Genomic DNA, 25,850 nt, shown 5'->3' on the forward strand with positions numbered 1-25,850 from the left:
CTAATTCTCCTCGGAGGCCCACGGTGAGAGGTCCAGCTTATCGATGGCTGAGCAATCCACAAAGCCTTGTGGGTAGCTGTTGGCTTGGAAGGGGTGCAGCGGGACCTTGGTGATGTGGGTGTTGTCACAGACAAGGCGTGACAAGGACATTTTCTGTAGAGAGTTCTGCTGCTCCTCAGTGAAGACCCCAGGGTTCTCCCACCAGAACCTGCAGAGACAGAAGCAGGGTCTCTCCATACAGCCCAGCCGTTGGACCCTCCCCCGTCTGCCAGAGGGGAAGGAAGGAGGTCACCGGAACATGCCAAGGTCTGGCGTCAGTCCTCCTGTAGGACGCCCACGGCCCACCTCCGAGAAGGGATGCCCTCCGTGACCTCCCCCCTGAGGTCTCACTTGCCTGTCTCCATCACGGATCTGCTGGAACTGCCTTCCCAGGAGGCAGGCCAGGAGATGCCCCACCTGACCCCTCTCTACCAGGGGCTCAGCGACGGCCCCTATCCAGATGTCAATGTTGTCAGGGGTCCCGTAGAGAACCAGTAACTTCTCAGCCAGCAACTTGTTCTTCAGCACGGCGTGCAGCTGCTTCAGTGTTTGGGGCTGTGAGAGGCCACAGAAGCCTCTCCAGGAGTTGTACCCTAGGGCAGAGAGGCTGGAGCTGTCTCATCCCCCTTGCAGAAGCGCCCACTCCAGCTCCATCAGCCCCAGAAAGTCCGTGTTCACAGCCCTTGGGATAGGGGAGTCAGTGAGCCATTGTTTTATACTGTGGCACTTAAGCTTCGAGGGGGCTAGTAGGTTATATGGTGCTTACTACGGGTCCAGGAACTATTCTAAGCACCACACACAAACGTAAATTGAAGAACAGAGATGTCAAGTAACTTGCCTGAGGTCACATGAGTAGAAAGGGTATAGCTGGAATTTGAACCCAGGCAGTCTGGCTCTTAGGTACTACATTTAGGAAGATCCGATAGTCATTGTTTTCCCTCTGTTACCCTTTTCTTAATATTTTCTGGACTTTTAAACTGGTTTTACAAGTCAGTTGTTGATTTCTTTCATTTGAGGAGCTCAAAGAAAGTACCAGATGTGTTCTCTGGTCTCTGCATTAAGGAGAATGGAGGATTCCATTTCACAGATGAGCAAAGTGAGTTTTAAAAACAGGCATCTCTGGACTTCCATGGAGGTCCAGTGGTTAAGACTCTGTGCTTCCACTGCAGGGGGCACGGGTTCTATCCCTGGTCGGGGAACTAAGATCCCACATGCTGCGTGGCGCGGTCAAAAAAAAAAAGGGCATCTCTGCCTTCTGTTTTAGAAGTGATCACCTCCTCAGGGTTACAGACAAGAGTCCCTTGGAACCCCAGAAAGTAGCTAAAAGTTCCCCAGGCCTGGCAGGACCCTAGGCCCACTCACCAGGCATCCCATGGTCCCGGCAACGCTGTATGTTGATGGCAGCCAGGTCAAAGCCGTGGATCACGTGAGTGGGCTGGAAAAGCTTGTTGCGCAGCTCGCCCGTCATCATTTTATTCTGATTCATCGATTTGGACTTCTTGGCCAGCAGGCCCCGCACCAGAGGGTCAATTCCACCTGCAAGGGAGACCCAGAGGCCATGTTGGGGATGGGGGCAGCTGGGGACATCTTCCACTGCTGGCTCCTCCCTCCACCAGACATTTTCTCTTTCCCAGGTGAAAGAAGGGCCAACTGCACCTCTCAGGCTGGAAGTGGGGAGAGAAGAGCACAGTGCAGCCCGCAGGGTATGCTGGGAGCTGGGGGTCAGTCCAGACCACCTGCCGTCCTGGGGCGATGGCATGAGCATAAGCTTAGGGTTTCTTTCAAGCTGCAGTTCAGAGAGCTGGCTCCTTCACTTCCATATGTTCCCCCAATGAACTGTGCAGCTTGGGAAGAGATGTCAGAAATCTCTGGAAAATGCCCTGACTTGTCAGGCCTTAAGTAAAGCCAGTTTCAACACAGCCCACCTCAGGATAAAGGGGAGCTGGCTTCAACCTTTGGCACTTAATGTAGGTGGAAAGCCATAGAGGAGAGCAGAAAAGAGCAATTTTTTTTTTTTTTTTTTACCAGATCTAGGAATTATTTCTGCAGGGATCAGAGAAACCTGAGGCAGGGAAAGGGAACAGGGAAAACTCAGCATCTTAAAGGCCAGCAGAAGAAAGAAAGAATAATAACCACATCCTGTATGTCAGGAACCATTGTAGGGCACTTTATACATATATTTCTATTTTTTTAATATCCTATGAGATAGGTATTATTACTGTCCCCATTTTACAAATGAAGAAACTGAGGCTCCGTGAGGTGAATTCACTTGCCTAGGGTCACACAGGAAGTGCCTGGAGTCTGACTTCCAAGCCAGGTTTCCCTAGAAGCAGGCTACAGAGTGAGACAGCCTAGTGACAGTGCTTCCCTGAAAGCACATACCATCTTTGACTATCCTCCAGGTGTTGAAGAAGAGGGTATGCAGGGGGAGCTCTGCTTCCAGACCCCATGGCTGATAATTCTCATCCAGGCGGAACACAGTGGAGGGGACCTCTAAGTGGCCAAAGCGGAAGGCGAAGGTGAAGACATTGGAAATTCGGGGATCCACAGATTCGTTATAGCCTTGGTATGGAGGGATCCACTTTTGCATCTCATCACCTAGCACAATGGGTAGGTAGTCCCTAAAGGTGATAATCTGGAAGGAGAAACAAGTCATGAGAAAAGGGTGTGAGAAGCCCTACCTCTGGCCACAGTGGACGGGCCCAGCTGTGGCACCAGACTAAGCTGGTTAGTCAGATTCTCTCTCAGGAACTTAGATTTCCAATGCAGCTCTTCAAGAAATTATAGCTTGAATAGAAATAGCTATTCAAGCTATTTTTGGCGGTGCTCTATCTGAGGGGACAGATGGGGTGATATGGGTTGTCATTTTCTATCATGTGCAGAAAAGCAGAGAAAACCCATCTGCAGAGAAAGAGTGGAGAAGTGAAGAGAGGAGCAGAGAGGAGGGAGAGACAGAGTGAGAGTAGCTGCCCTAATTCCAGATGGTTTTCAGTCTCTGGCTCTCACCCTAGTTGAGGCCCAACTACACTCCCTGCCTGGGGGTTCCGGGAGAAACCCTTACTAGCTTCCAGTTGATACATGTATAGGGTGAACCTGTACTGAACATCTGAACTAGCTTGCATGGGTTTCTTTTTCTTGTAGTCCAAGAAGCCTTATTATGGATGCAAATCCATATGTTGAAGCTCTAACCCTCTCATCTGACTGTATTTGAAGATAGGGCCTGTAAAGAGGTAATTAAGGTTAAATGATGTCATAAGGGTGGAGTCCTAATCCAAAAAGACTAGTGTCCTGATAAGATGAGAGAGACACACGCACAGGGGTAAGACTGTGACCTCCAGAAAGGAAAGAAGAATGATGTACTGGGTAACACTACACCCATCAACAGCAGAATACAAATACTTTCTAAGGACCTATGGAACATTCAACAAGATAACCATACCAGGGTTATAAAATAAACCTTAACAAATTTGGAAGAATTGAGATCATAAGAGTATATTCTCTGACCATGATGGAATCAAATTAGAAATCAGTAACAGAAAGGCAGCAGAAAAATCTCTAAACACTTAGAAATAAAACAATATGCTTCTCAATAACCCACAGGTCAAAGAGAAAGTCTGAAACGAAGAAACAACAACAACAAAACATACACAGTGAATTAAAATGAAAATATAACATATCAATATTTGTGGGATACAACTAACGGTGCTAAGAGGGAAATTTATATCACTTATGTTAGAAAAGAAGAGAGCTCTCAAATCAATAATCTAAGCTCCTACCTCAATAAACTAGCAGGAAGAGCAAAGTAAACCTAAAGCAAGCAGAATAAACTAAAGAAGAAAAGTCATATGATTATCTAAATCAATGCAGAAAAACTATTTGACAAAATTCCACATCTATTCATGATTTAAAACTCTCAGTATGCTAGGAATAGAGCAGAACGTCCTCAACTTCATATAGAGCATTTACCAAAAAAAATCACAACTAACTATACTTAATGGTGTAAACTTGAATGCTCTTCTTTTACTATTGGGAAGACAAGAATGTCTGCTCTCATCACTCTTATTCACTATAGTACTGGAAGTTGTAGCCACTGTAATAAGGCAAGAAAAGGAAATGAAAAACATACAAATTAGAAAAGAAGGAATATAACTGTCATTATTTGTAGGTGACATGACTATCTATGTAGAAAATCCCAAGGAATCTACAGAACTCCTGGAACTAATTGCATTCAACAAGGTCACAGGATACAGACTCAACACATAAAAATCAATTATATTTTTATACACTGATAATGAATAAGTGGAAACTGAAATAAGAGATGTAATACCACTTACAATTCCTCCAAAGGAAATGAAATACTCAGGTATAAATGTAATAAGCATGTATAGGATCTGTCTGATTAAAATTATAAAATGCTGATGAAATAAATCAAAGAAAATCTAAATACTTGGAGAGAAATACTATGTTTATATAGTGGAAAACTCAACATTGTAAAGATGTCAATTGTCCCTAAATTGATCTATAGTTTTAATACAATTCTTATCAAAATCTCAGCAAGATTTCTTTGTAGACATAGATCAGCATGTTTTAAAATATATGTGGAAATGTAAAGACCCTACAATAGCCAAAATAATTTTGAAAAAGAATAAAGTGAGGAGTCATTCTTCTTAATGTTGTCTTATTGTATAGCTACAGTTATTAAACACTGTGGTACTGGTGTAGGAATAGACACATAGATTAGTGGAATATAATGGACAACCTAGAAATAGATTGACATAAATATGCCCAAATAAGTTTTTTTTTACACTTTTTATTTTATATTGGAGTATAGCCGATTAACAATGTTGTGATAGTTTCAGGTGCACAGCAAAGTGACTCAGCCATACATATACATGTATCCATTCTTCCCCAGACTTCTCTCCCATCCAGGCTGCCACATAATGCCCCAATAATTTTTGACAATGGAGCAAAAGCAGTTCAAAAGGAGAAAGATAGCCTTTCAGTAAGTGGTGCTGGAGCAATTAGACAACCATACCCCCCACCCCAAATGAACCTTGACCTAAACCTTATGCTTTATACAAAAATTAACCTCAAATGGATCATGGGCTTAAATGTAAAAGATAAAACTATAAAATGTCTAGAAAAATAAAACCAGGAGAAAAATCTCTGGGACCTAAGACTAGGGAAAGAATTGAAACTTGACACCAAAACACAATCTATGAAAGGAAAAAACTGATAAATTTGGTCTCATCAAAATTAAAAACTCTTACTCTGCAAAAGACCCTATTAAGAAAATGAAAAGACAAAGTACAGACTGGGAGAAAATATTTACAGTCACATATCTGACAAAGGAGTCATATCTAGAATATATAAAGAACTCTCAAAACTCAACAAAAAGACAAAATCCATTTTGAAAATGGGCAAAATATATGAACAGATGTTTGATTGAAGAGGATATCCAGATGGCAAAAAAGCACATGAAAAGAAGTTCAATATGATCAGCCATCAGATAAATGCAAAGTAAACCCACAATGCAATATCACTACATACCTATCAGAAAAGGTAAAAAAAAAAATGAGTGATGACACCAAATAATGACCAGAATACAGAGAAACTGGATCATTCATACATTGCTGGTGGGAATGTAAAAAACAGTACAGCCACCCTGAGAAATACTTTGGCAGTTCCTTTTAAAACTAAAAATGGACTTAGCGTATAACCCAGCAATTGCACTCTTGGGCATATATCCCAGAGAAAGAAAAACCTATTTTCATGCAGAAACTTATCCACGAATGTTCATAGCAGCTTTATTCATAATAGCCCCAAATTGGAAGCTATGCAAATGTCATTCAATAGGTGAATGGTTAAACAAAACATGGAATACTACTCAACAACAAAAAGAAATGAACAATTGATGTATGTAACAAGTTGGATGAACCTCAAGGAAATTATGCTGAAAGTAAAAAGCCAGTCTCAAAAGAATACATACTGCATGATTTCATTTATATAATACCCATGAAATAACATAACTGTACAGATGGAGAACAGATTAGTGGTTGCCGGGGGTTAGGGATGTGGGAAGGGGGAGGGTGGATGTGGCTATAAAAAGGTAGCACAAGGGAGTCTGTGGTGATGGTAGAGGTAAGTGTCGTTATTGTGGTGGTCATTACATGAAACTACATATGTGATACGCTTACATGGAGCTACACACACACACACACACACACACACACACCCCCCACATGAATTGACTGCACTTATAACTGGTGAAATCTGAATAAACTTTATGGTTCGTATCTATGTTAACTTCTGGCTTTTGATATTGTACCATAGTTATGCAAACTGTTAGCACTGGGGGAGACTAGGTGCATGTGCTTTTTTTTCTTTTTGATACAACGTCCTGAGCATCTACAATTATTTTTAAATAAAATGTTTAAAAAATATGTGTATGGTTAATATCAACATATCAATTTTTCTAAGTCTCTTCTAGTTAGTCAATCAGTCAATCAACAATAGCAATTGACTATGCCTGTGACATGTGGCTTAGGTGTGGAAAATTTTAGAAGATAATCCAATCAAAACAATCAAAATAACTGTGATGTAACAGTCCCAGGAGTGATGGAGCCTGTGGTCCCAGTGATGGCCCCTGGGCGGGCATACTGAGTGACTGACATATGAATGACTCTCCAACACCCTGAATCCAGGGATTCATTTTGGGGCCGAGAAGCTGAAGAAACAAAAGGGAGGGTTTAAAAGAATGAGACAGTGGGAAAGAAGCAGCAGAGGAGAGGAGGGGGGAAAGCCGAGGAGGTCACTGGACACGTGGCCACGGGCAGAGGACAGAGCCAGGAGCAGAAGCGAGGCTGGCGCGTGAGGCAGTTCTCCTGAGCCTCTTACCTGTATGAAGGCTCCTAGGATTTTCCGGGCTTCCTGGTAGAGCTTCTCTCCATCCCAATGAGGGTTGAGTCTCTTTAGTTCTCTGGCCAGCCGGTTGTGCTCTCGGAGAAGGAGGGTGTGGGAAACGGACAGCAGGATCTGCTCCGAGGCTCGGGGATCTCCTGAAAGCCCAGAAGGCAGAAGGGTGGGTCCCCCCTGAGCAGCCCCAGAACCCAGTAACCTGCACAAAGAATAAATGTGGTGTCCCAGAGGGAAGCTCTCCTAAGCCCCTCCTTCCAGTTAGTTTAAGGTGGAAAGAGATCGGGGTTGCGATTCATAGATTTGAATCCCAGCTCTCCACACACACTTTTTAGTTCTGTGACTTTGGACAAGTTACTTAACATTTCTAAGCCTCAGTCTTCATGTCTGTGAAAATGGGGATAATAAGGTCGAACCCACAAGACTGTGGTAAAGAAAGACTACATACAGGTGACATTAAAAAGTAAAATTTTGCTAATTAAATCCCAACTGCCTTCTAAGACAGGACCTACAAATAAACGAGGGGCTTTTTATGGTGCGGAGCAATTTGGATGGTTTTAGGAATGCAAGTTTGAGGGTAAGAGATTGGGTAGGGTTGAATTCCTCTGTGTAATAAGGGAGAAGAATCTAGAGATGGGGGCTATTGGGAAGAGAGGTTCGTATAGGTGGTAGAAGACCAGCTGTCTCATAAGGGGACTTCTCCTTGTGTCCTCTAATCTTCAGGAGAGTCTGTTAAATTCATGGATGCTTGGTCTTACTGGATATTTTAATGGAAAACAGGAAGGGCTTAGTTTTGTGTCTGGACTGATGCGAGGTGTGTATGGACAGAGAATCCAAGAGCTCTACCAAGAGATCTGGGTCTCCTGCCATGTCTGGGTGGGCTGGGGGTTTGTCCTGGGAGAGTGGGTTTTTGGAAGAGAGAAGGCCTCCAGAAGCCACAGGCAGAGAACACCAGGAGGGCATGAGCCCCCGGAATGAAGAGAACTGGAGGGCTTTGTCTGCGTACAGGATACATGGAGTGGGGACTTTGTGTTTATACAAGTTTATAGAAAGCCTTAAAAATATACATTCCTCTTAATCTAGAACGTCCTCCTCTAGGAAGTTATCTTAGTAACTTATTAAAAATGAGCACAAGGGCCTCCCTGGTGGCGCAGTGGTTGAGAGTCCGCCTGCCGATGCAGGGGACGCGGGTTCGTGCCCCTGTCCGGGAGGATCCCACATGCCGCGGAGCGGCTGGGCCCGTGAGCCATGGCCGCTGAGCCTGCGCGTCCGGAGCCTGGGCTCCGCAACGGGAGAGGCCACAGCAGTGAGAGGCCTGTGTACAGCAAAAAAAAAAAAAAAAAAAAAAAAAAATGAGCACAATAATTCATCAACAAGGGTGCTCAGGACCTTAACAAAAACGCACAAACAAAAATCACAGAAAAACTAGAAATGACACCAATGTCTCCAAGTAAGGTTGATAAAATACCTTATGATACATATATGTCATGGAATACCAGGCAGCCATTAAAGATCATGATGTAGACGAATATTTAAAGATGTGATACATTAAGAGAAGACATCAGACAATGAGAAGACAGAGAATTTCTTCTAGTATGACCCCAATTGTGTAAAACAAGGTAGAACTAGATGTATGACAGAAAAAAACTGGAAACATAGGCACTAAAATGCTAACAATGATTGTCTGTGAGTGGTGGGATTTTGTGGATTTTCTTATTTTCTTTGTGCTTTACTGGACTCCCTTAATTTTTTTTTTTTTTATACAGTGAACACATGTTCTTAGATTCTTTATTCATCTGCGCCCTTCTGCCAGTCCTGGACCACTGCCCACGGTAATGGTGTCTTGGTGTGTGTTTTTCCAGGAGACAATGAGAAGAAGCAATGGTAAAGCCTCCCTGGAAGCCACCCAGTGGCCTCGAGAAGCTCTTCTGGCCTTGCTCTGCTCTCAGGCCCCAGGATAATCCCCTTGTGCTTTGGCCCCTCTGTTGCCAGCCCAGACTCACCTGCCAGGAAGCAGGGCACGCGGGCAGTGGTGTTGATGAACTCACAGGGGCTTGGCTTCTTGTTGTCAAAGGGCGGGTAGGCCAGCCCGTGGTCCTGGGCCTCCTGGTTGATGGCCATGAGGCCCAGTGGGCTGCTGAGATCCCGGAGGCGGCTGGCCAGGCTCGGCTCAGGGCTGTACACTAAACTGGCGTCCAGGAAGGAGGTCAGAGCATTGATCTGCTCTCGGGCCAATGACTGGTAAGGTGGAGTGGGGCAGACAAACCCGGCCCGGAAGAAAGGCATGCATTTCCCTTGAGTCTTCACCTTGGGGTCGTTGCACGGGAACTGCAGAGAGATCGGGGTGGGTGACTGGGCAGAGGTGGTACAGCTGGCAACCTCTCCCCAGGGTAGGTCTGGATGCAGCTGGCAAAGATGCTGATGGTGCCCTCCTGGGACCCTGGCACCAGACAATGGCTCCAGATGCCTCCTGCTGATGCTATAAATCCTGGGACCCCAACTCCCTGAAGGTCACTACATCTGCTGACTAAAAGGGCTGAGGGGGAATCATTCAAACTTCCATAGCAAAACCTCCAAATTTGTGGTTGAGAGAGAGTCCTGAGATCCCGGCACAAGGAAGCAGGACATGAGGCAGGAAAGGGTTTGTTAATAATTAACAACAGCTACCATTTATTTATTCTGGACCTACCGTGTGCTTGGCATTATGCATACTTTATCTCACTTTGGTCCTCATAAAACCCTGTAAGGTAGACAATTCTGTCCCATTTTACACGTGAGAAAACGGAGGCTCAGAAAGGTTAAGTCATTTTCCCGAGATCTTACAAACTGAAAGGGCAAGATGTGGGATTCAGATCTAGGCTGACCTTACTTCACAGCTTATGTTCTTTACACCACAACACACAGCCCCGATTTGTTTGAGTGAATAAATCATTCTCTAACTGCAAAATCATGAATAAGAAGAAAGGTGCACCACTGCAAGTTCCTTTCCCTTCCTGCTGGAAATTCCCACAAATGCCTGCCACTCATCCTGACTCATCCATTCTGGGAGTAGCCTTCCCGACTCTGAGATGACTTATGGTAGCATTCCACAAATTTCACTGTCTAGAAAATGAATCTCCCGGGGATTCCATAAAATGTGGATTCTGCTTCCCAATGTCTGGGATGAGGTTTGAGATTTTGCATGTCTAATAAGACCCCAGGTGACATCAGTCCTGCTGGGCCAGGGATGAAGACAGCACTCCCCAGAGCTTCCCAATTTTGCCATTAGTGATTACTCGTCCATTTCCCACACAGGTCCTTTGTCCTTGACGGAAGGGACAGTGTCTCGTTCACCTTTGAATTCTAAGTGTTTAGCGTACTGCCTGGCACAGAGTAGCTGAGTAATGTCTATTTGCTAAATAAATGGGTGAGTGAATGAATAGACGTGTGAGGCTTGGGAAGCTATCAAATCAACCTTCAAGATCTCCAGGAGGTCCTGGCTGGCAGGCTGGGAATGTCTGCCACATCAGGGAGGCAAGGGGCTTGCCAGGGACCCGCAGCTGCAGGGCCTACCATGATGGGGAAACAGTTGTCTCCCTGGATACAGTGCTCATCACACTGTACTTTGGAGTACTCGCTGCTCTCCAGTTCCGTGTCGGGGGCAAAATCCAGGTCGTGGTCCACAATTTGACCCCACTGCATCAAGAGCAGGGACCTGTTTTGGTCCAGAACACCCTCTTCATTTAGGTAGCCTACAATCTTGTTGGATACCTCACGGGCCTACAGGCGGAGAGAGAAGGACAGGGAGGAAAAGGTGCTTTGAGGATTCAGATTCAACTGCAGTTTATAGAGTACCTGTGATGTAACGGGTGCACTTCATCCCCATGACAAGCTTGTGAGGTACGTGGCATTACCCCCATTTTGTAGATGAGGAGACTGAGGACTAGACAGGTGAGGTCAACTCACCAAGGTCCTGCCGCTACAAAGGGCCAGGTCTGTATGACGTGCTGGCTTCAAGGCCAGTGCTCCTTCCACTCAGAGAGGGAACACAAAGACAGGCTGTCCCTGAAGTAAGTGCCACGGAGGTGCCAGGTGTCTGGGAATAGAAGAGGGGCTCTGGGGAGGGCCCGCCAACTCAGATGAGGTCAACAGATAGGACGTCCCGGCAAGCACCAGCTGATGCACTCCAGGGGCTGGGGCAGGGCAAGCGCGAACAGGATGGGGCAGGGAAGCCATCTGCCTGGGAGACCCCAGGATACTTGGCCTGACGGCAGCTGGGACGTGACCATCACGTGGCTGGGCTCCGGGACCCGGACTCTGCTGCTCTCTAGTGGTATTTTCCAGAACACCACCAGGGAGGAAGCCCAAAACTCCATCTCTCTCTCCGGATGCGGTTCTACCGCGCGTCTGTCCTCCTACCTATTTCTTCTTCCTTTCCTTGTGTGTTTGTGGGAGGGCATCCTTTCCCCTCTGACTCCCATCATTCACCCGCCTGCTCGGGGCTCGCCCCCACCCCGTGTCCGCCCTCACCAACGGGACAGGGAAGCCGTTCCGCTTCTTCCTCGGCGTCCAGCCGAAGGGCAGGGAGAGCCCGTCCTCGTACTCCGCCGGCAGCCAGCGCGCCAGCGCCCTGTTGGACGCGCCCAGCGCGGGGTTCCTCCTGAAACAGCAAGACCGGCCCTCAGCCTAGGCGCCGGGTTCGCTCCGGGGTCCGCTTCTTCGCAAACCCCACGGGGATCCCCTGGGGAAGGACCCGGAGCTTCTGCCCGAGGGAAAGGGGGCGCGGAGGAGGGGCCTCTCAAATGTGGGGTGTTGGAACTACTGCCACCTCCGAAGGCGCGGGGCTCCTCTGCCCTGGGGAAAGGTGCTCCTTCCAGTGGGATACAGTGGTCTCTTTAGAAGGTGGGGAAGTTAGCGGGGTTCCAACAGAACAGATTCCAGTGGGACGCTAGTCCAGGAGGGTAAGGCGGTGGGAATTAAGCCTGTAATGCCCAAGGGACAAAGCCCCTGGCTGGGCTGAGCAGGGCAGGTGGGCTGGACAGATGGGTTGGCTGTGGTGATTGGGAGAACCTGCCTCCTAAACCCACCTACTGGCCACTCACCTGTTATTACAGTCTCCCGTGATGGTGCGGTAAGGGCTGTTCTCATCACATTTCACCAAAGGAACTGGGGCACCACAGCCCACCTCCTGAGAGAGTGCAGTGAAGTCCAGGCTAGGGTCTGAAAGAGAAGGGACGCCAAAAGGGCTGAGTTCTTTCTCCATTCTGAGGCCCTGAGGGGAGGTTCATTTTTTGAACTTGATTTTTTGGGGAATACATTTTACGTTCTAAGTAAGCATTTCTCAGGGGGTTTCTCATTGAATCCTGACAACTCATTAAGGTAAGAATTTAAATTCTCATTTTACGAGAGAACGAGACTTGCCCAAGGCCACACAGATAGTAACGGTCTCCAGAATTGTTAGTAGTTCTTTGTCTATCAGACCCTTTGAATCAACAGATCTTTCTTTTAGAACAATACCCCTGAGAGGTTAGGTACATGTTAGTATGAGTTAGTTTGAGAAGATTGCTTTTCTTCTAAAGCTCCACTGACGTCTAAGGTCCCAAGCACGCAGGAATCTAGATAGGAAAGATGTTGGGAAGGGACGGGGCATCTTTACGTGAGGGGCGCTGTGATCTCGGCGGGAGTAACAGAGCGGGGAGCTTCAGGCATCAGAGACCTCCACGTGGGCACAGAATGGGTCCTAATGCAGCCCGAAGGGAATCCGGCTCTGGGGGCCTTCTTCGGGGGCTCACCTGCGGAAGTTGGCAGGGGCTGAGGTTCAAGCCCCAGCACCTTCTGAGTCTCAGAGTCCAAAATGCTCCCTACTTCTCCCTACCTTGTCCTGGTTTCCTCCTTTTGGAACTTTGGAATTTGCCCAGGTCCTAGGCTAGCTATCTTCCCCCGCTTGAGGTTTTCCCAGGGAGAACCTGCAGCCTCTTCCTCCTGTCAAGACCAATCCCCTTCCTCCGTGACCCACCGTGAACAGTGACATTTGGTAGGGGGTGGGGTGGAGGGGTGGAGGAGGTCACGATCAATCCATTGGCTCATTGTTTCAGCTCCACGGTACCCAGAACAGAAGAGACAGCTCATCACCTGTGACGTAATCCCAGTAAATCCCCCCTGACACAGGTGGCTGACATGTCCCGTCCACAGGCGGAAGTGGTGACACTGTGGTTTGGGACAGGGAGCCTGTGTTTATTAACTTTAGTCCTTCCTCTGGACAGAGGCCTTACAGATGGTGTTATAACAAAAGGCACAAATGTCCCCTCATTTGGAGTTGGCAGTGTGACCTTGCTGGGCCCAAGTTCCTTTCTCTGCAAAAGGAGCATTGGCCTGGCTGTCCGCCCAGCCCCTCCTTGCTCTGCAGTCCATGATTCTGATGGAGAGAGAGGACATGGCTCCCACTAGGAACTGTGGCTTTTGGTGGCTTGTGTTCTCTCCTGCGGAGAGAGGACACCTTCCTGCCATCAGAGGGCTGGTGGGTTTTCTGTACCTGTGATGTTGGTCAGGGTCACTTTCTGCCTCAGTCTCTTTAAGGACTCCTCCCACACCTGCCCATGGCGGATGGCCATGCGGGTCCAGCCCTTGGCGTGCTTGAGGTATTTGGAGAGCTGTCGGGTGGTGGGTGCCTCAGAGCTCATGGCCGTCTTCAGCCTACAATGGAGAGCAACAGGGGAGTCATGACCGGGCCCTTGGCTCCGACCCTGTAGCATGAGGTGTGAGGGGTGTGAGGTGCTGTGTGTGTACAGCAGAGCCGCGGGGGTGTGGGCAGCATGCAGGAGACCCCCACTCCTGTGCTCTCAGGATCTTTTCTTAGCTCTCCTCTGATGCCTCTGGAAAATCTCCTCTGGGAAATCTCCTCTGGGAGGAGGAAGCTACAGTGTGTCTTTAAGCTTCGTTAAGTCTGGTTCTCAAGGAAGGCAGACAGATGGACACGAGCACTTCCTGAATTAGAGTCAGAGGGTTGCAGCTGTGCTGGCTGCTTCCGAATCAGTTGGGGAACCTGAAAACACCTAAGTCCCAGGATGTACCGATTCAGACCGAGGAACCCCTGACCGTGGAGCTGGCCTCGTGCACCGAGAATTCTGGAAATAACATGCCCATGGGCCCCAGTTCTGCCCATGAAAGCATCCTCCCTCCGATCTGGCCCTTAGTTGTGGCTGTAGCATCTAGCCTCTTGTTGACCATTTCTTGGGCCAGATGTTCGGGCTTTGTCTTAATTACCTATCTATAAAAAGAGAAGCCCCAAACCTTTCTACTACTAAGAAGTTGGTGACCAAGGACAAGGTGGTGTCAGAAAAGTCCCTGCATGAGAACCCTCTCCCCCTTCCTGTGCCTCAGTTTCTTGTGTGTGAGATGAAGGGTCCTATGAGAGGATCTTTATGGCTCTAAGACTGAAATTTTGGAAGTGGCTCAAATTCTCACAAAGGCAACCCTCCTTTGGGGATATGTGTCACAGGCTGTAACTCTTGGCCTGTCCCCATGGATCAGGTTATCGATGCTACTTCAAGCATGAGGGGGCCTCGTGCTCAGCCTGAAGGGCGACAATGGGCGATGACTGAGCTGTAATCACCAGGTCTGACCCCTTCCAACCTCCCCCCAACCTCGGTAAGAAAGGACCCAAGAAGATAAGCCAGACTGCCTTTTGTTGCTGTTACAAGAGACATCATGGCCCAGTGGCCCAGACTGCTGCATGGCATGTCCAATATGGTAACCGCTAGCCACATGTGGCTGTTTAAATGGAAATGCATTAAAATTAAATACAATTAAAAACTCAGTTCCTCAGTGTCACTAGCCACGTTTCAAGGGCTCCGTAGCCACATGTAGTCAGTGGCTCCTGTATTGGACAGCAAGGACCTAGAGTTTGAACCCTGGTTCCCCCAGGATTGGTTTACACGCATGACCTCTGAGTGAGCTAGGACTCACTGTGTTACTTACATCAGGGCCTTTGGAACACGCTGACTGTGTTTGACTCCTGCGGCCACTTAGTAGCTGTGTGCCTTTGAGCAAGTTACTCAACATCTCTGTACCCAATTTCCTTACCCATAAAATGAGGATAATGGTAGTAATCCTGTTATTTGATCATTCTGACCTTCAAAAGCAGCTACTTCACATAGTTGGATTTAGCACTTTCTAGGATTTGGGGGAGGAAGCGTGTGAAGCGCTGAGAGCTGTCTCTGGCACAGAGTAAACACTCACACGTGTTAGCATCAGCGCCATCACCATCATCATGGGTCCCAAAGGGCCCCCCCCCCCCACCCAAGAGAGAAGGTGTGTTGCTGGGCCTCCCAGGGCTCTACCCAAAGGTCCCATGCAAGGCCCTACCTGTTCCTGCCTTTCTCCCCTGGCTAGCGTTCTGCGCGGTCTCCTGCCCGACCTTGACTCACCAGGGACTTACCTCCTGCTCTGCCTCAGGACCGGGCTCCGCGGGCGCAAGCAGGGCCTTGGAGGAACTCTGCTTCCATCTCCAGGCCTACCCCCTCGTCCTAGCCCCCAACCTCTCCCATCTGGATGGCCACAGCAGACTCCTAATGGGACTCACGCCTCCTCTCCTGTCCTTCTCCCATCCGTTCTCCATCCGGCTGCAGGAAGGCGCTTTTTCAAATGAAAAGCGGACCAGGCCACTCTGCCTGAAGCACTTTCTTGGCTCTCCCTGTGACGTGCATGAATCCACAGGCTTACTGTGTACGTGCTCGTGACGTTGTGGGATATTTGCCTCTGTCTAGTTCCCAAACATTTTCATCACCCTCCAAGGAGACCCCACACCCATGAACAGCCAGCCCAATCCCTCCCCTTCTCCCCCAGCCACTGTCAGCCACTGCTGTGCCTCTGACTATCTGGCCCTCAGGCTCCACCTGTGTGTCCTCTTTTCCTACTGCTGCCACCAGCGTGGGCCTTCTTTCTGTTTCCTGAGCACCCTAAGCTCTTTCCTGCCTCAGGACCTTTGCCTTTGCTGCTCCCAGACCCTGGCTTTCTACATGGCTGGCTCCTTCTCATCCTCCGTCAGGCTTCCCTGCTCCCTGCGCCTAGAGTAGCAGCCGCTGCCCTGTTTATTTCCTTCATTTTCCGTATCACAGACTGTGAGTCACTGGATTGTGTGTGTGCTTGTGAACAAGATGTTTAGATGTGATTCTTTGTGTCTCCATGAGACCCCCAAATCCAAGAACTAATCGGTGGGGATGAATTCCAAGGCAGGGCTGGGTCGTCCTGGGCAGCACGACTTGCAGAGGAGGTGATGAAAACCAGTTGTGAGGCTGTTATTCTACCCCGACCTTGGGCTATAAAAGGATTGACATTAAGGAGGGAGAGAGAATGTTCGTCTGGAGGTAGTTGCTGAAATACCAGGCAGTTCCCTCCTGCCACTGTGGGGCTTCTTCCTGGCACTCAATCTAGTGACAAGGGCCTTGAGAGGAGGGCCCTGCTGTGTGTCCTGGAGCTGTGGCTGGTGGTTGACTTCTGCCCCAAGAGCCCAAAGAGAACAAGAAAAGCAGACGTGGCTCGTGCTCTGCACCTAACAGCAGAGTAAGCCAGACAGGGCAGCCCTCGGCCCCAAATCGGCACGTCCTCCAGCAGCAGAGCAAAACCTTTAGTCTTCTGCGGCATCTTTAAAGGGGACCTGGCCCCAGATGGTGTGAGGAGGGGTGACGGAGGGAGCCGCAAGCTCCAGGGCTGAGGGGTGGAGCTGTGAGCTACTGGTCAGAAACTTCTCCGGGTCAGAGAGCTGGCAGCAGAATCTCTGAGAGCCGAAAAGCGCCCAAGGAGGGAAGGAGCTTCTGACCCAACCCCTAACACCCAGGCACTAAGCTGTCCAGGCGACTTAGACTTTGCCATCCTGTATCTCTCCGACCTCCCTCAGCTTGACCCCGAAGAGGGACAATCCTGGGCTGGGGGATGAGGAGAAGCTCGGGAAAGAGGGACGGGCGGACCCTGCGCCCTCCTCTCACTATGAAAGCCTAAAGCAGCTCCGAGGGGAGGAAAGTGAGAGGCTCTGGGCTTTGTCTTCTTCTGCTGACATTTGAGTTCCTGAAAGGACTAGAAGTGATCAGAGCACATCTTGTCATCCAAAAGTCAGCAAAAAAGTTATGGGACCTCTTGAGAGTTTATGCAAGGGCCAGGGGGGAATGAAACCCCAAGTCCAGTAAAGGGGCAGCAAGAGGAACGAGTAAGGTTGTCTTCTGCTCAGTAAAGTGGTTACTCTTGTTTTTCTGCCTCTCTAGCTCCAGCATGGGCTTCCTGAGGGCAGGGACCCAGTCTGCATTGCTTATTTCAGGAAACCCCGGCCCTACACATGGTCGGGAGGTGGCTGACTCTGCTGGTGTCCTGCACGTTTCTCAAGTTCATTTGGGCCCATTTATAGCTTTAGCGTGCCCCTACCCTAGCCTCTGATGGCTCACTCCCGTAACTGTCCTGGGCAATTTCTTCTGAGTCAGGGTGGCTTCCTGGCTGGAGGTGCCTGGGAGTCACACAGTGTGCTACACCGCGCCCCCCCACCCCCCCCGCCAGTGCCAAGCTTGCAGCACGTCTGGCTGACATCAAGGACCCTTTTGGCAGGTGAAAGGTCTGCTCTCTTGCTTGGGGTAGGATAGGCTCTGAGGTGCAGCCTACACTCCGGATCTCCCTGTGGGGTCTAGTTGGGGCTAGACCTTAAACCACATCCCTGCTTAACCCCTTCTTTTTACCTACCTGGCCTCACTCCCTCACTCCGCTACAGCTTTCGTGAGAGCGCTCCCCAGTAAGCCACCCGCATGTGAATCCAGATCTCAGGTTCTGCCTCAAAGGGACCTGACCTAAGACATGTTGAATGAATGGAGAACTTCTAGGGACAGGCTTTCTGAGAGTCTGCAATGCATGACCTAAGGAATCACTTAGCCACGTGGAAGAAAGTGCTTATAGGATCAGATGAGACATCGCCTTCAAGGTAACTCAGAGGCTGAGGATTTTAGGAATCATTTTACTCATACTTGCCCCATACTCGCAGGTGGGCAGGGGCTGGGAGTGGAAGGGCAGGTTGTAAAATTGCTTTGGCTCATTGGCTTGTCAGGACTGGCCTAGATGCACTCGTCAGCCTAGGAAGAGAAGCATGTGGTATGTGTGTCTCACCTACCTGGTCCGGGAGTCCAGGAAGGCCTTGTTGACCTGGATCTTGACCTGACTCACAGCATCAGAGATGGTGAAGGTGCGGGTGGCCTGCTCTTGGAGGGGGAGAAGCAAGGAGCAGGGTATCAGACACCACTCTTTGGAGAAGCCCTTTGCTCTGTCTCCCTCTTTCTCCACCATTATCCCCACCACTCAAACCTGAGCAGGCAGAAGACCAAGATTAGGAAACATTCGACGGGAGGAAAAGCCCAGAATGGGAAGAATACTCTCTGATCCTCAGTAAGGCGTCAATGTCACTCTTTAGGAGTCCAGTAGAATACATTCGTCCCTCAGTATCCACAGGGGATTGGTTCCAGGACCCCCCAGGATGCTCAAGGCCCTTATGTAAAAGGGCATAGTATTTGGATATAACCTATGCACATCTTTCTGTATACTTGGAATCGCCTCCAGATTACTTATAATACTTAATGCAATGTAAATGTCATATAAATAGTTACCAGAGTGGGTTTTCTTTTTGGGGGAGCCGGGGAGCTTTCTGGAATCTTTAAAAAAAATATTTTCAATCCACTGCTTGTTGAATCTGTTGATGCAGAACCTGTGGATACAGAGGCCTGACTGGACCCAGTGATGGGATTAAGAAGGCGTGTGACCACTCAGGTTGGCTCTCGGCTCTGGGCTGTGGGGATTTTTTTTGGTTCTTGGTGAAGTGGATCTGAAAACAAGTCCCTCGAAAGGCTTCGCTGATCACAAGGACCCTGAGGTAGGGAAGGGGATGGTGTAGAGTGGAGGTGGGGTTCCCTGTTTTACTCGAATTGGGGTCTGGAATGGTGGGGGGATGAGGATGCAGTCTTTGAACAAGGGGAGTGTAGTGGCTTAAATAGTGTCCCTCCAGAAAACTTGTCCAACTACCACCTGAGAATGTGACCTTATTTGGAAATAGGGTCTTCGCAGATGTAGCTAATTAGGAAGAAGTCATACAGGTACAGGATTAGAGTGGGCTCTAAATCCAATGACTTGTGGTCTTATGACAAGAGGAGAGGCCACACAGAGGACACCACAGAGAAGAAGGCCACGTGAAGATGGAGGCAGGTTGGAGTGACGCACGTATAAGCCAGGGATTTCTGGGAGCTACCGGAGGCTGCAAGGGGCAAGGAATGACTCTCCCCTAGAGCCTTCAGGGGAGCATGACCCAGCCAACACCTTGATTTAGGAATTCCAGCCTCCTGGACTGTAGGAGAATAAATTCCTGTTGTCTTAAGCCACCCAGTTTGTGGTCCTTTGCTACGGCAGCCCCAGGAAACACAATACAAGGTGGTACTTACCATTTGTGTCAGATTCTGCAACCTGGAACAAGCTCAGGGAAGCCAAAAGGACTGGGAGATGGAAGAGGACCCTCATCGCTGAAATGAGACCAGGATCAGGATGTGAGCCTTGTAGAGTCCCCGTGGGTAGGACTGAATCACAGAAAGGGGGTGGTAAAGCAGAGAAAGCCCAGAGAACATGAGACACCCTAACATTAGAACAGAGGAGGGGAAACCACAGTAACTAACTAGGCATCTACCATATGTGCAGGCCCATGGTAGGTCCTGGGAGATGGAAAGAGGCAGTGGTGGAAGGGAAAGAACACAGGCTTTGTGGTCAGAAGGTCCTGAGTTGTAGTTATGCACTTGCTCTAACTAGCTCTGTGACACTGAGCAGGTTACTTGACATCTCTGGGCCCCCGGCCTGATTGAGTGAGAGGGTTGGACCAAGTGATCCAGGATGTCTGATTCTGCCTTGACACCCCGTGACCCAACTTCCTGTACCTGTCTTGTCACCGGTGACAAATGCTCTTACCAAACCCAAAACACAACTTTGGAGTTCCTCTTCCTTTTTTCCCCTCAGGATGTATTGCTCCCTGAAAGCCATCCTCCTCTGGCCCAGCACCAGGGGAGTGTGCCTGAGAAGCAGACACTCAGTTCCTCCTATGGGAACTGGCAAGGAACGCCACCCTCCCTCAAAGAGTCGACATGATGGGAAAACACGAATGAAAATTGTGGCGAAGCTCAGAGCTCTCCAGAGCTCACAGCTGTGTTCCAGGTTGCCTGAAGAGATTCCTGCTCTTGGATCAACACCTTCATCATGAGCTTTAACTCTGAACCTAAATCATCAGATTAAAATCGTGCAACTTTGTTTGCTGACGAGGGGCTTTGGAGCTCAGAGCGTCCATTAGGATTGGTGGGATAGACCCAAAATGTCTTTTGAGGAGGTTCTAGTTCCAGCCCAGGAGGCACCCATGCTGTACAGATGGAAGGATCGTGCGTCTAGACCATGTTCTTCACGAGAGGGCACAGGCTCTCCCCATAGTGTGCATTCACTGGTTGGACCCCAGAAACGTCCTCAGATTGGCTGCCCCCTCTGTCTCTACTCAAAGCTCCCTAAGAGAAATCGTGGTTCTAGAGTTTTGCCCAAGAGACCACCCAGGAGGTCTTCCAGATACTCTCCAGAAGAGGACAACTGTGTACCTGGACAGGTAATTTCAGCTTCCCTTGCACTCCCGCAATCTTTTCCTCTGACCTTTGATGATCCCCCTAATAATTGTTATCTTGTTGAATGTACTTCTTGTAAGCTAACTGTAGAAAAAAAAAACAAACCAAGGTGCGAATAAATACCTCTCTGGCCAAGATTCTCCCTGGCACTTTTTTTTTCCCCAAGAGGAAAACAGCTTGACCCCTCCCTCAGTGGGCTCCTGTCCTTACACCTCTATGGCCCCACGTAGTCCTCCTGTTTGTGCTTCGAGGAGACCACTGAGCCAGCAGAAATCTGCCCTTTTAAGCAAACAAATACGATGGTTTTGGAGTAAAAAGCATCACTGATATTATTTTAAGTTGTGGTAAAAACACACAGGATAAAATGTACTACCTTAACCATTTTAACCAGACAGTACAGTGGTGATAAGTACATTCACACTGATGTACAACAGATCTTTAGAACTATTTCATCTTGCAAAACTGAAACTCTCTACCCACTAAACACCAACTCCCCCTTCCTCCCTCCGCCCAGCCCCTGACAACCACCATATCATTGATTTTTAAGAGAGCTGATGGGCGCACAAGTATTCATTACGTTATTCTTTCAATGACTAGTGTGTTTCGTGATAAATCAAAAACAAAAAGTGAAAGGTTAGTCTATGAAAACAGGCATCATCTGAAATAGATTGAGGAAGAAAAATATCATAGCTGGAGAAGTAAAAGTTGAGAAATCTGAACAGGAAAAGGTCCTTAGATACTCATTTCTCCTCTCCTTCCCTTGGAACCTCTTTAATACTCCCCATCACTGAAAAGTGGTGGGAGGGAACCTCAGGCAAAAGCTAAAGTATTTTCCTTGTCTCGGCCATCTTTCCTGGTGGGTGTGAAGGAAGCAGAGAAAAGCAAACACGAGGTCATGCTGCTGGGAAAGGGGTGTTCAGAAAGATCCTGGAGGAACCCTAGCTGCAGCCGGAGCCAAGAGGCTTCTGGGATGTTGGGATATTTACCCACATTCTTATCATCATGCTCAGTGCAGAAACCCTTTCCCAAGCCCTTTGGTTTGCATCAAAGCTTGGAGCCTTCCCTGAGACATGAAGTGTTATCTGGAGACAGAACCACAGCTTCTGCCTCTCAAATGCCAGTCTGGTCCACAATCCCCTGCCTCTTACTCACACTCTCCCATGCAATGCCCTCTTGGTCCCGTGAACTCCTATTCGTTCTTTAAAACCCCGGCCAAATGCCACCTTCTCTGTGAAGTGTACCAGATCTAGGCAAAATTAGGTCATTCTTTTTTCTCTCTTCCCACAGTACTTTACTCACATCTCGTATCACTGTTTTCATGTCCGTTTCCCTGTCAGATCATAAGCTTCTCAAGAGCTACGTCCCATTTTTGTTTTTTCCACTGCCCAAGCCTAGTGTTGGTACATAATAGGTGTTGGGTATGTGCTGAATGAATGAAACTCCCACGGTAGCGAAGTTCAACATCCAGATGGTGCAGAGGGAGAGGGTGGTGATGGTCCCTTAACAGGCTTCTCCCACCTTAGTGTGGCTACTAATCACCGGGGGACCTTGTTAAATGCAGATTCTAACTCAGAATGTTATAGAAGGGGCCTGAGAGCCTGCACTTCCCACAAGTTCCAGGTGACGCCGATGCTGCAGGTCTACAGACCACACTGGGTACCACGATCTCCCAGAGTCCGGCTCTCAGACTTGCTGAGAGGCCACCAAGGGGGCGGCAGGAAGGCCTCAGAAGGGAAGCCATCAGTAGGATTCTTTTCCATGAATGGTGAACGCTCTGTTGAGGGTAGTGGGATGAGCCGGAAAGAACACCAATGAACTCACCATCACCCCCAAGAATGTTCTATTTGATCTTTTGAGCAGTTCCAGTATCAAGAGGAAAATAGAGAAGAGACAAGCTCTTATCAAGCTCTCTACAGCAGAAAAAATCCCCCTAGCCACAGGGTTTGGGATATGCGGTTTCATAAAAAAACAGTATGATTCAATCACTCAATTTCCCCAGGATGAAACCCATTTAAATATTGATGCAATTCATAAATCTGATTGAGAACATAGTGTCCACAGGACATTGGAGACACCTGGGACTAGACATTCAGGGCTAACTAGATGTTCAGGTCTGCTGGAAATAGCATGAGACACTAGAAAGAGGTTGAAGATCTGAGATCCCTGGCTTAGGGGACCCCTTAAACACTGCAAACTTTTCACTAGAGTGAATTTTCATTAGCGTTCATATCGTAACTGCGTCGGTCTCAAGAACCCCACATGCAGCATCATTCTGTTACTATCTTCCCCCAACTTTCTGTGCGACCCGGACACATGATGTGCCTTAGACCTTAGTTCCTAAACAGGATGGATGCGAGGAACACGGTACCTTCCAGCCCTAAGAGTTTATGATTCCATGGCTCGGTGTTCAGACTCAGAAAAGCCTCTTTGCCCCACAATGGATTCAATTACCTTCTCCCTTATGGATTCAATCACATTGTCCCTTATGGATTCAATCACATTGTCCCAAACAGGGATGACCTGCCAAATCTGGCACCAGAAAATGCCTGAAGAAGACAAGTCCAAAGGCAGTACCAAGCTTTCTGAGAAGCCGTTAGGAAATTTCATCATCAACTTTGCAGATTCCAGTTAATGAGTCTTACCTGCCAAGTGCCTTGGCCTCCTGTGGCAGCCAGGGGAGTTTCTCTCCTTGGAGGAACTGGTCTTTTATACCATCTACCAGGAATTAATTTCAGGGAAAGGCCCAGAAAGAAAGATTATGAGGGGCTGATGTGGCTTGGAGGAGGATCTCAGGTTCAGCAGGAAATACCCTGTGACTCTGGGCAGATGCTCGAGGAAACTGTCAAAAGGCAGAGGTTGGTTGAGGCACTATCGCTGGTCCTGGATGAAGCAAATCCTCTTCTTCCTATTTTTCAGGTGAACTATGTGGTCTTGCTGCAGTCATGGAAGGCAAACCTCTAATCTTTGAGCAGGCTTGCCCCTTCTATGCCCTTGATGGGATCTGAATAGCTCTTAAAATTAGGAACAATTAAGTGGCTTTCTTCCCCATTTGTTTATTCAGTGCCCTTTGATCCCTCTCTTACCTTTCACCCAATCACTGTGGAAGCCACTAGTTTCATCTTTGGGATTTGCAATAGTTTTCAAGTGTTCCCTTCTGGGAAGGTCAACATTTCAAAATACTACCCCTTTTTGGCCACCAGAGAAGTGAGAAGAGCCCTGGACTTGTTGTCAAGGGGTAGGTTAGATCCCTGCCTCTGTCACTGTGTGGCTCTGGACAAGTCACTCTACCTTCTGTTTCCTCGTATACTCTAGTTGCAAAGCCAACGGTTGGCTTTGATTACTAGGATTCTACAACTTCATACCTTCTGTAGGGTGAGCCATTAAAAAAAGCCACCACTATACAGGAACTTATTGACTTAAAGCCCAAGTATGATGTTATATACCATCAAGTTCATTAGATCCATACAGGAAGGCAATAAGAAGGTTTAAAGAAAATGACATTTCATGAGAGTGTATTTTACAGACAGGCAAATTAAAACATAAGCCTCTTTATAAAATTATACCTTGGGTTGAAAATACTCTGGGGGACTGTCAGAACTTCATCATCCCCAAACCAGCCCCCTGAATTTACCTTCCAAAATGTAATATTCCTTTTCTCTGGCTGATGGAAGGTAGTTAGAATCTGCTTCTCTTGTGATGAATCCAGGCAAATGAGCTGGGCATCTCAAAGGAAGGCAGCTGTCCAGGAAAGGTAAGTGAAAGACATCGGGCTTTTCTTGTTTTCTCTGAAAGACATTTCTGCTTGTCGGCCAAGGTTTTCTTTGTCTGGGCACTCCTTGAACTTTCGAGCATGCTTCTCAAGGCTCTCGCCTCTGGGTTTCGTGCTTTACGAGTTAATGAAGCTGTGTTTTTAGGTGGCTCTTGACCTAGTTGGTTCTGAATACTTGTATTTTCAGAGCTTTGCTGACGTGTGATGACATGAATTCATGGACTTATCTCAGTTTAGTTAAATCTGTTTAGCACAGTTAGATGTCTCCCTATGAGGGAACTGGCCCGAGAAATGGAGACTGGAAGACAGGTAGCCCAGTAGAAAGCTAAAAAGGCCAACAGCTTCTCATCTATCAGCACAGAGAGTCCAAGGTATTTTAGTAATAGCGGCAGCAGGAAATACCCAATGAAGATGAAGTCTGCCACTGGCACATGGTGGTGCCTGTGTGCGCACACACATGCACACACACATACACTTTCCAAGAATTCACAGTTTATAAGCAAGGCTGGCCTCACACATGGTTGGCTTTCCTCCTTTACTTCTGGAAGTACAATTCTGCGTGCTGATCAAGGGACATTCATGGTCAGTGAGTGACAAAGTGACCACTGTGTATGAGGTGACCGTAGCTCTCGCACTGGGCCCTGGCCTTCTGGCCATCTCCACCGTTTCAGGTGATATCTTCTTGGAAGCCCAGCCAGTCCCTCTCTCAGCTGTCTGTTTTCACCCACCTTCCGCTGGCTTGGCTGTCATTCACAGCTGGACACGTTAATTTTTTTCTTTCCTGGCTAAAATGCATTTCCTCTTGCTGGTTCTCAGAACACCAAACAAACGGACCTCTTGACCCCAGCGTGGCTCCACATGTCAATGTTTACCCTCTTTGGGACACATCCGCTGCTCACCCCAGAGAAGGAAGGAACCCAGGTGCTCTGGCGTCACCCATCCTGGCCTTGGGACAGGTGTGGAGATAACAAAGTTTCTCTGAATGGTGTCCCTGGCAGCACAGGGCTTTGGGAGGGATGGGAACATTACCAGGCAGCCCCCTTCGGGAGGAAGAGAAAAGTGTCTGGGATGGTTTGTGTGTCTTCCTCCGCGGGCAAGAAGAGGCCTTCTGCCTCCTGTAAGTACTTTTTAGGGGGAGGATTCGTTGGATATTTGGTGGCTTCTGAGACTGGCATAACATCAGGGTTCTGACTGGTAAACCAAGTATCAATGAGTTTTTCCAATTAGCCACAGAATGTTGGGAGTGGAAGGTCTGGGTCTTGTTCAGGGTTCCTCCAGGGACCCCTCTGGTGGGGCTGGCAGAGGGAATTACCAAGAACCTCTCTGCTGGAGTGGGCAGAATGCTCTTCCTTCTCTCCATTAATCTAAAATCCTTTTTGGTCAAGGCCATTCTCCTAGTTTCCATCAGTGTTCCATCTCTCCTTCCTTTCTTTTATCTCCCTCTTAGATGTTCAGTGAGCACCTGGTGTTATGTGTTCTTGTTT

General features: G+C 48.3%; 1 protein-coding gene across 2 annotated transcripts; it reads right to left on the reverse strand.

Annotated features, from left to right (window-relative positions):
* On the reverse strand, nt 1–19,467 carry LPO (lactoperoxidase; the record flags this gene model as incomplete). Of its 2 annotated transcripts, XM_082860294.1 has the most annotated exons (12): nt 1–208; nt 395–632; nt 1,402–1,575; nt 2,422–2,674; nt 6,937–7,097; nt 8,958–9,282; nt 10,507–10,713; nt 11,464–11,593; nt 12,036–12,153; nt 13,466–13,626; nt 18,077–18,164; nt 19,392–19,467. In XM_082860294.1, 12 exons carry the CDS (start codon nt 19,465–19,467, stop codon nt 1–3), a joined length of 2,139 nt encoding a protein of 712 aa, XP_082716420.1. The 2 variants fall into 2 exon arrangements, with proteins under 2 accessions (XP_082716420.1, XP_082716421.1); XM_082860295.1 differs by lacking the exons at nt 13,466–13,626; nt 18,077–18,164.
* Nucleotides 19,468–25,850: the final 6,383 nt, after the last annotated feature.

Source organism: Leucopleurus acutus (genome assembly GCF_964270905.1).
Source record: "Leucopleurus acutus genome assembly, chromosome: 19".
In the NCBI taxonomy this organism is placed as follows: Eukaryota; Metazoa; Chordata; class Mammalia; order Artiodactyla; family Delphinidae; genus Leucopleurus; species Leucopleurus acutus.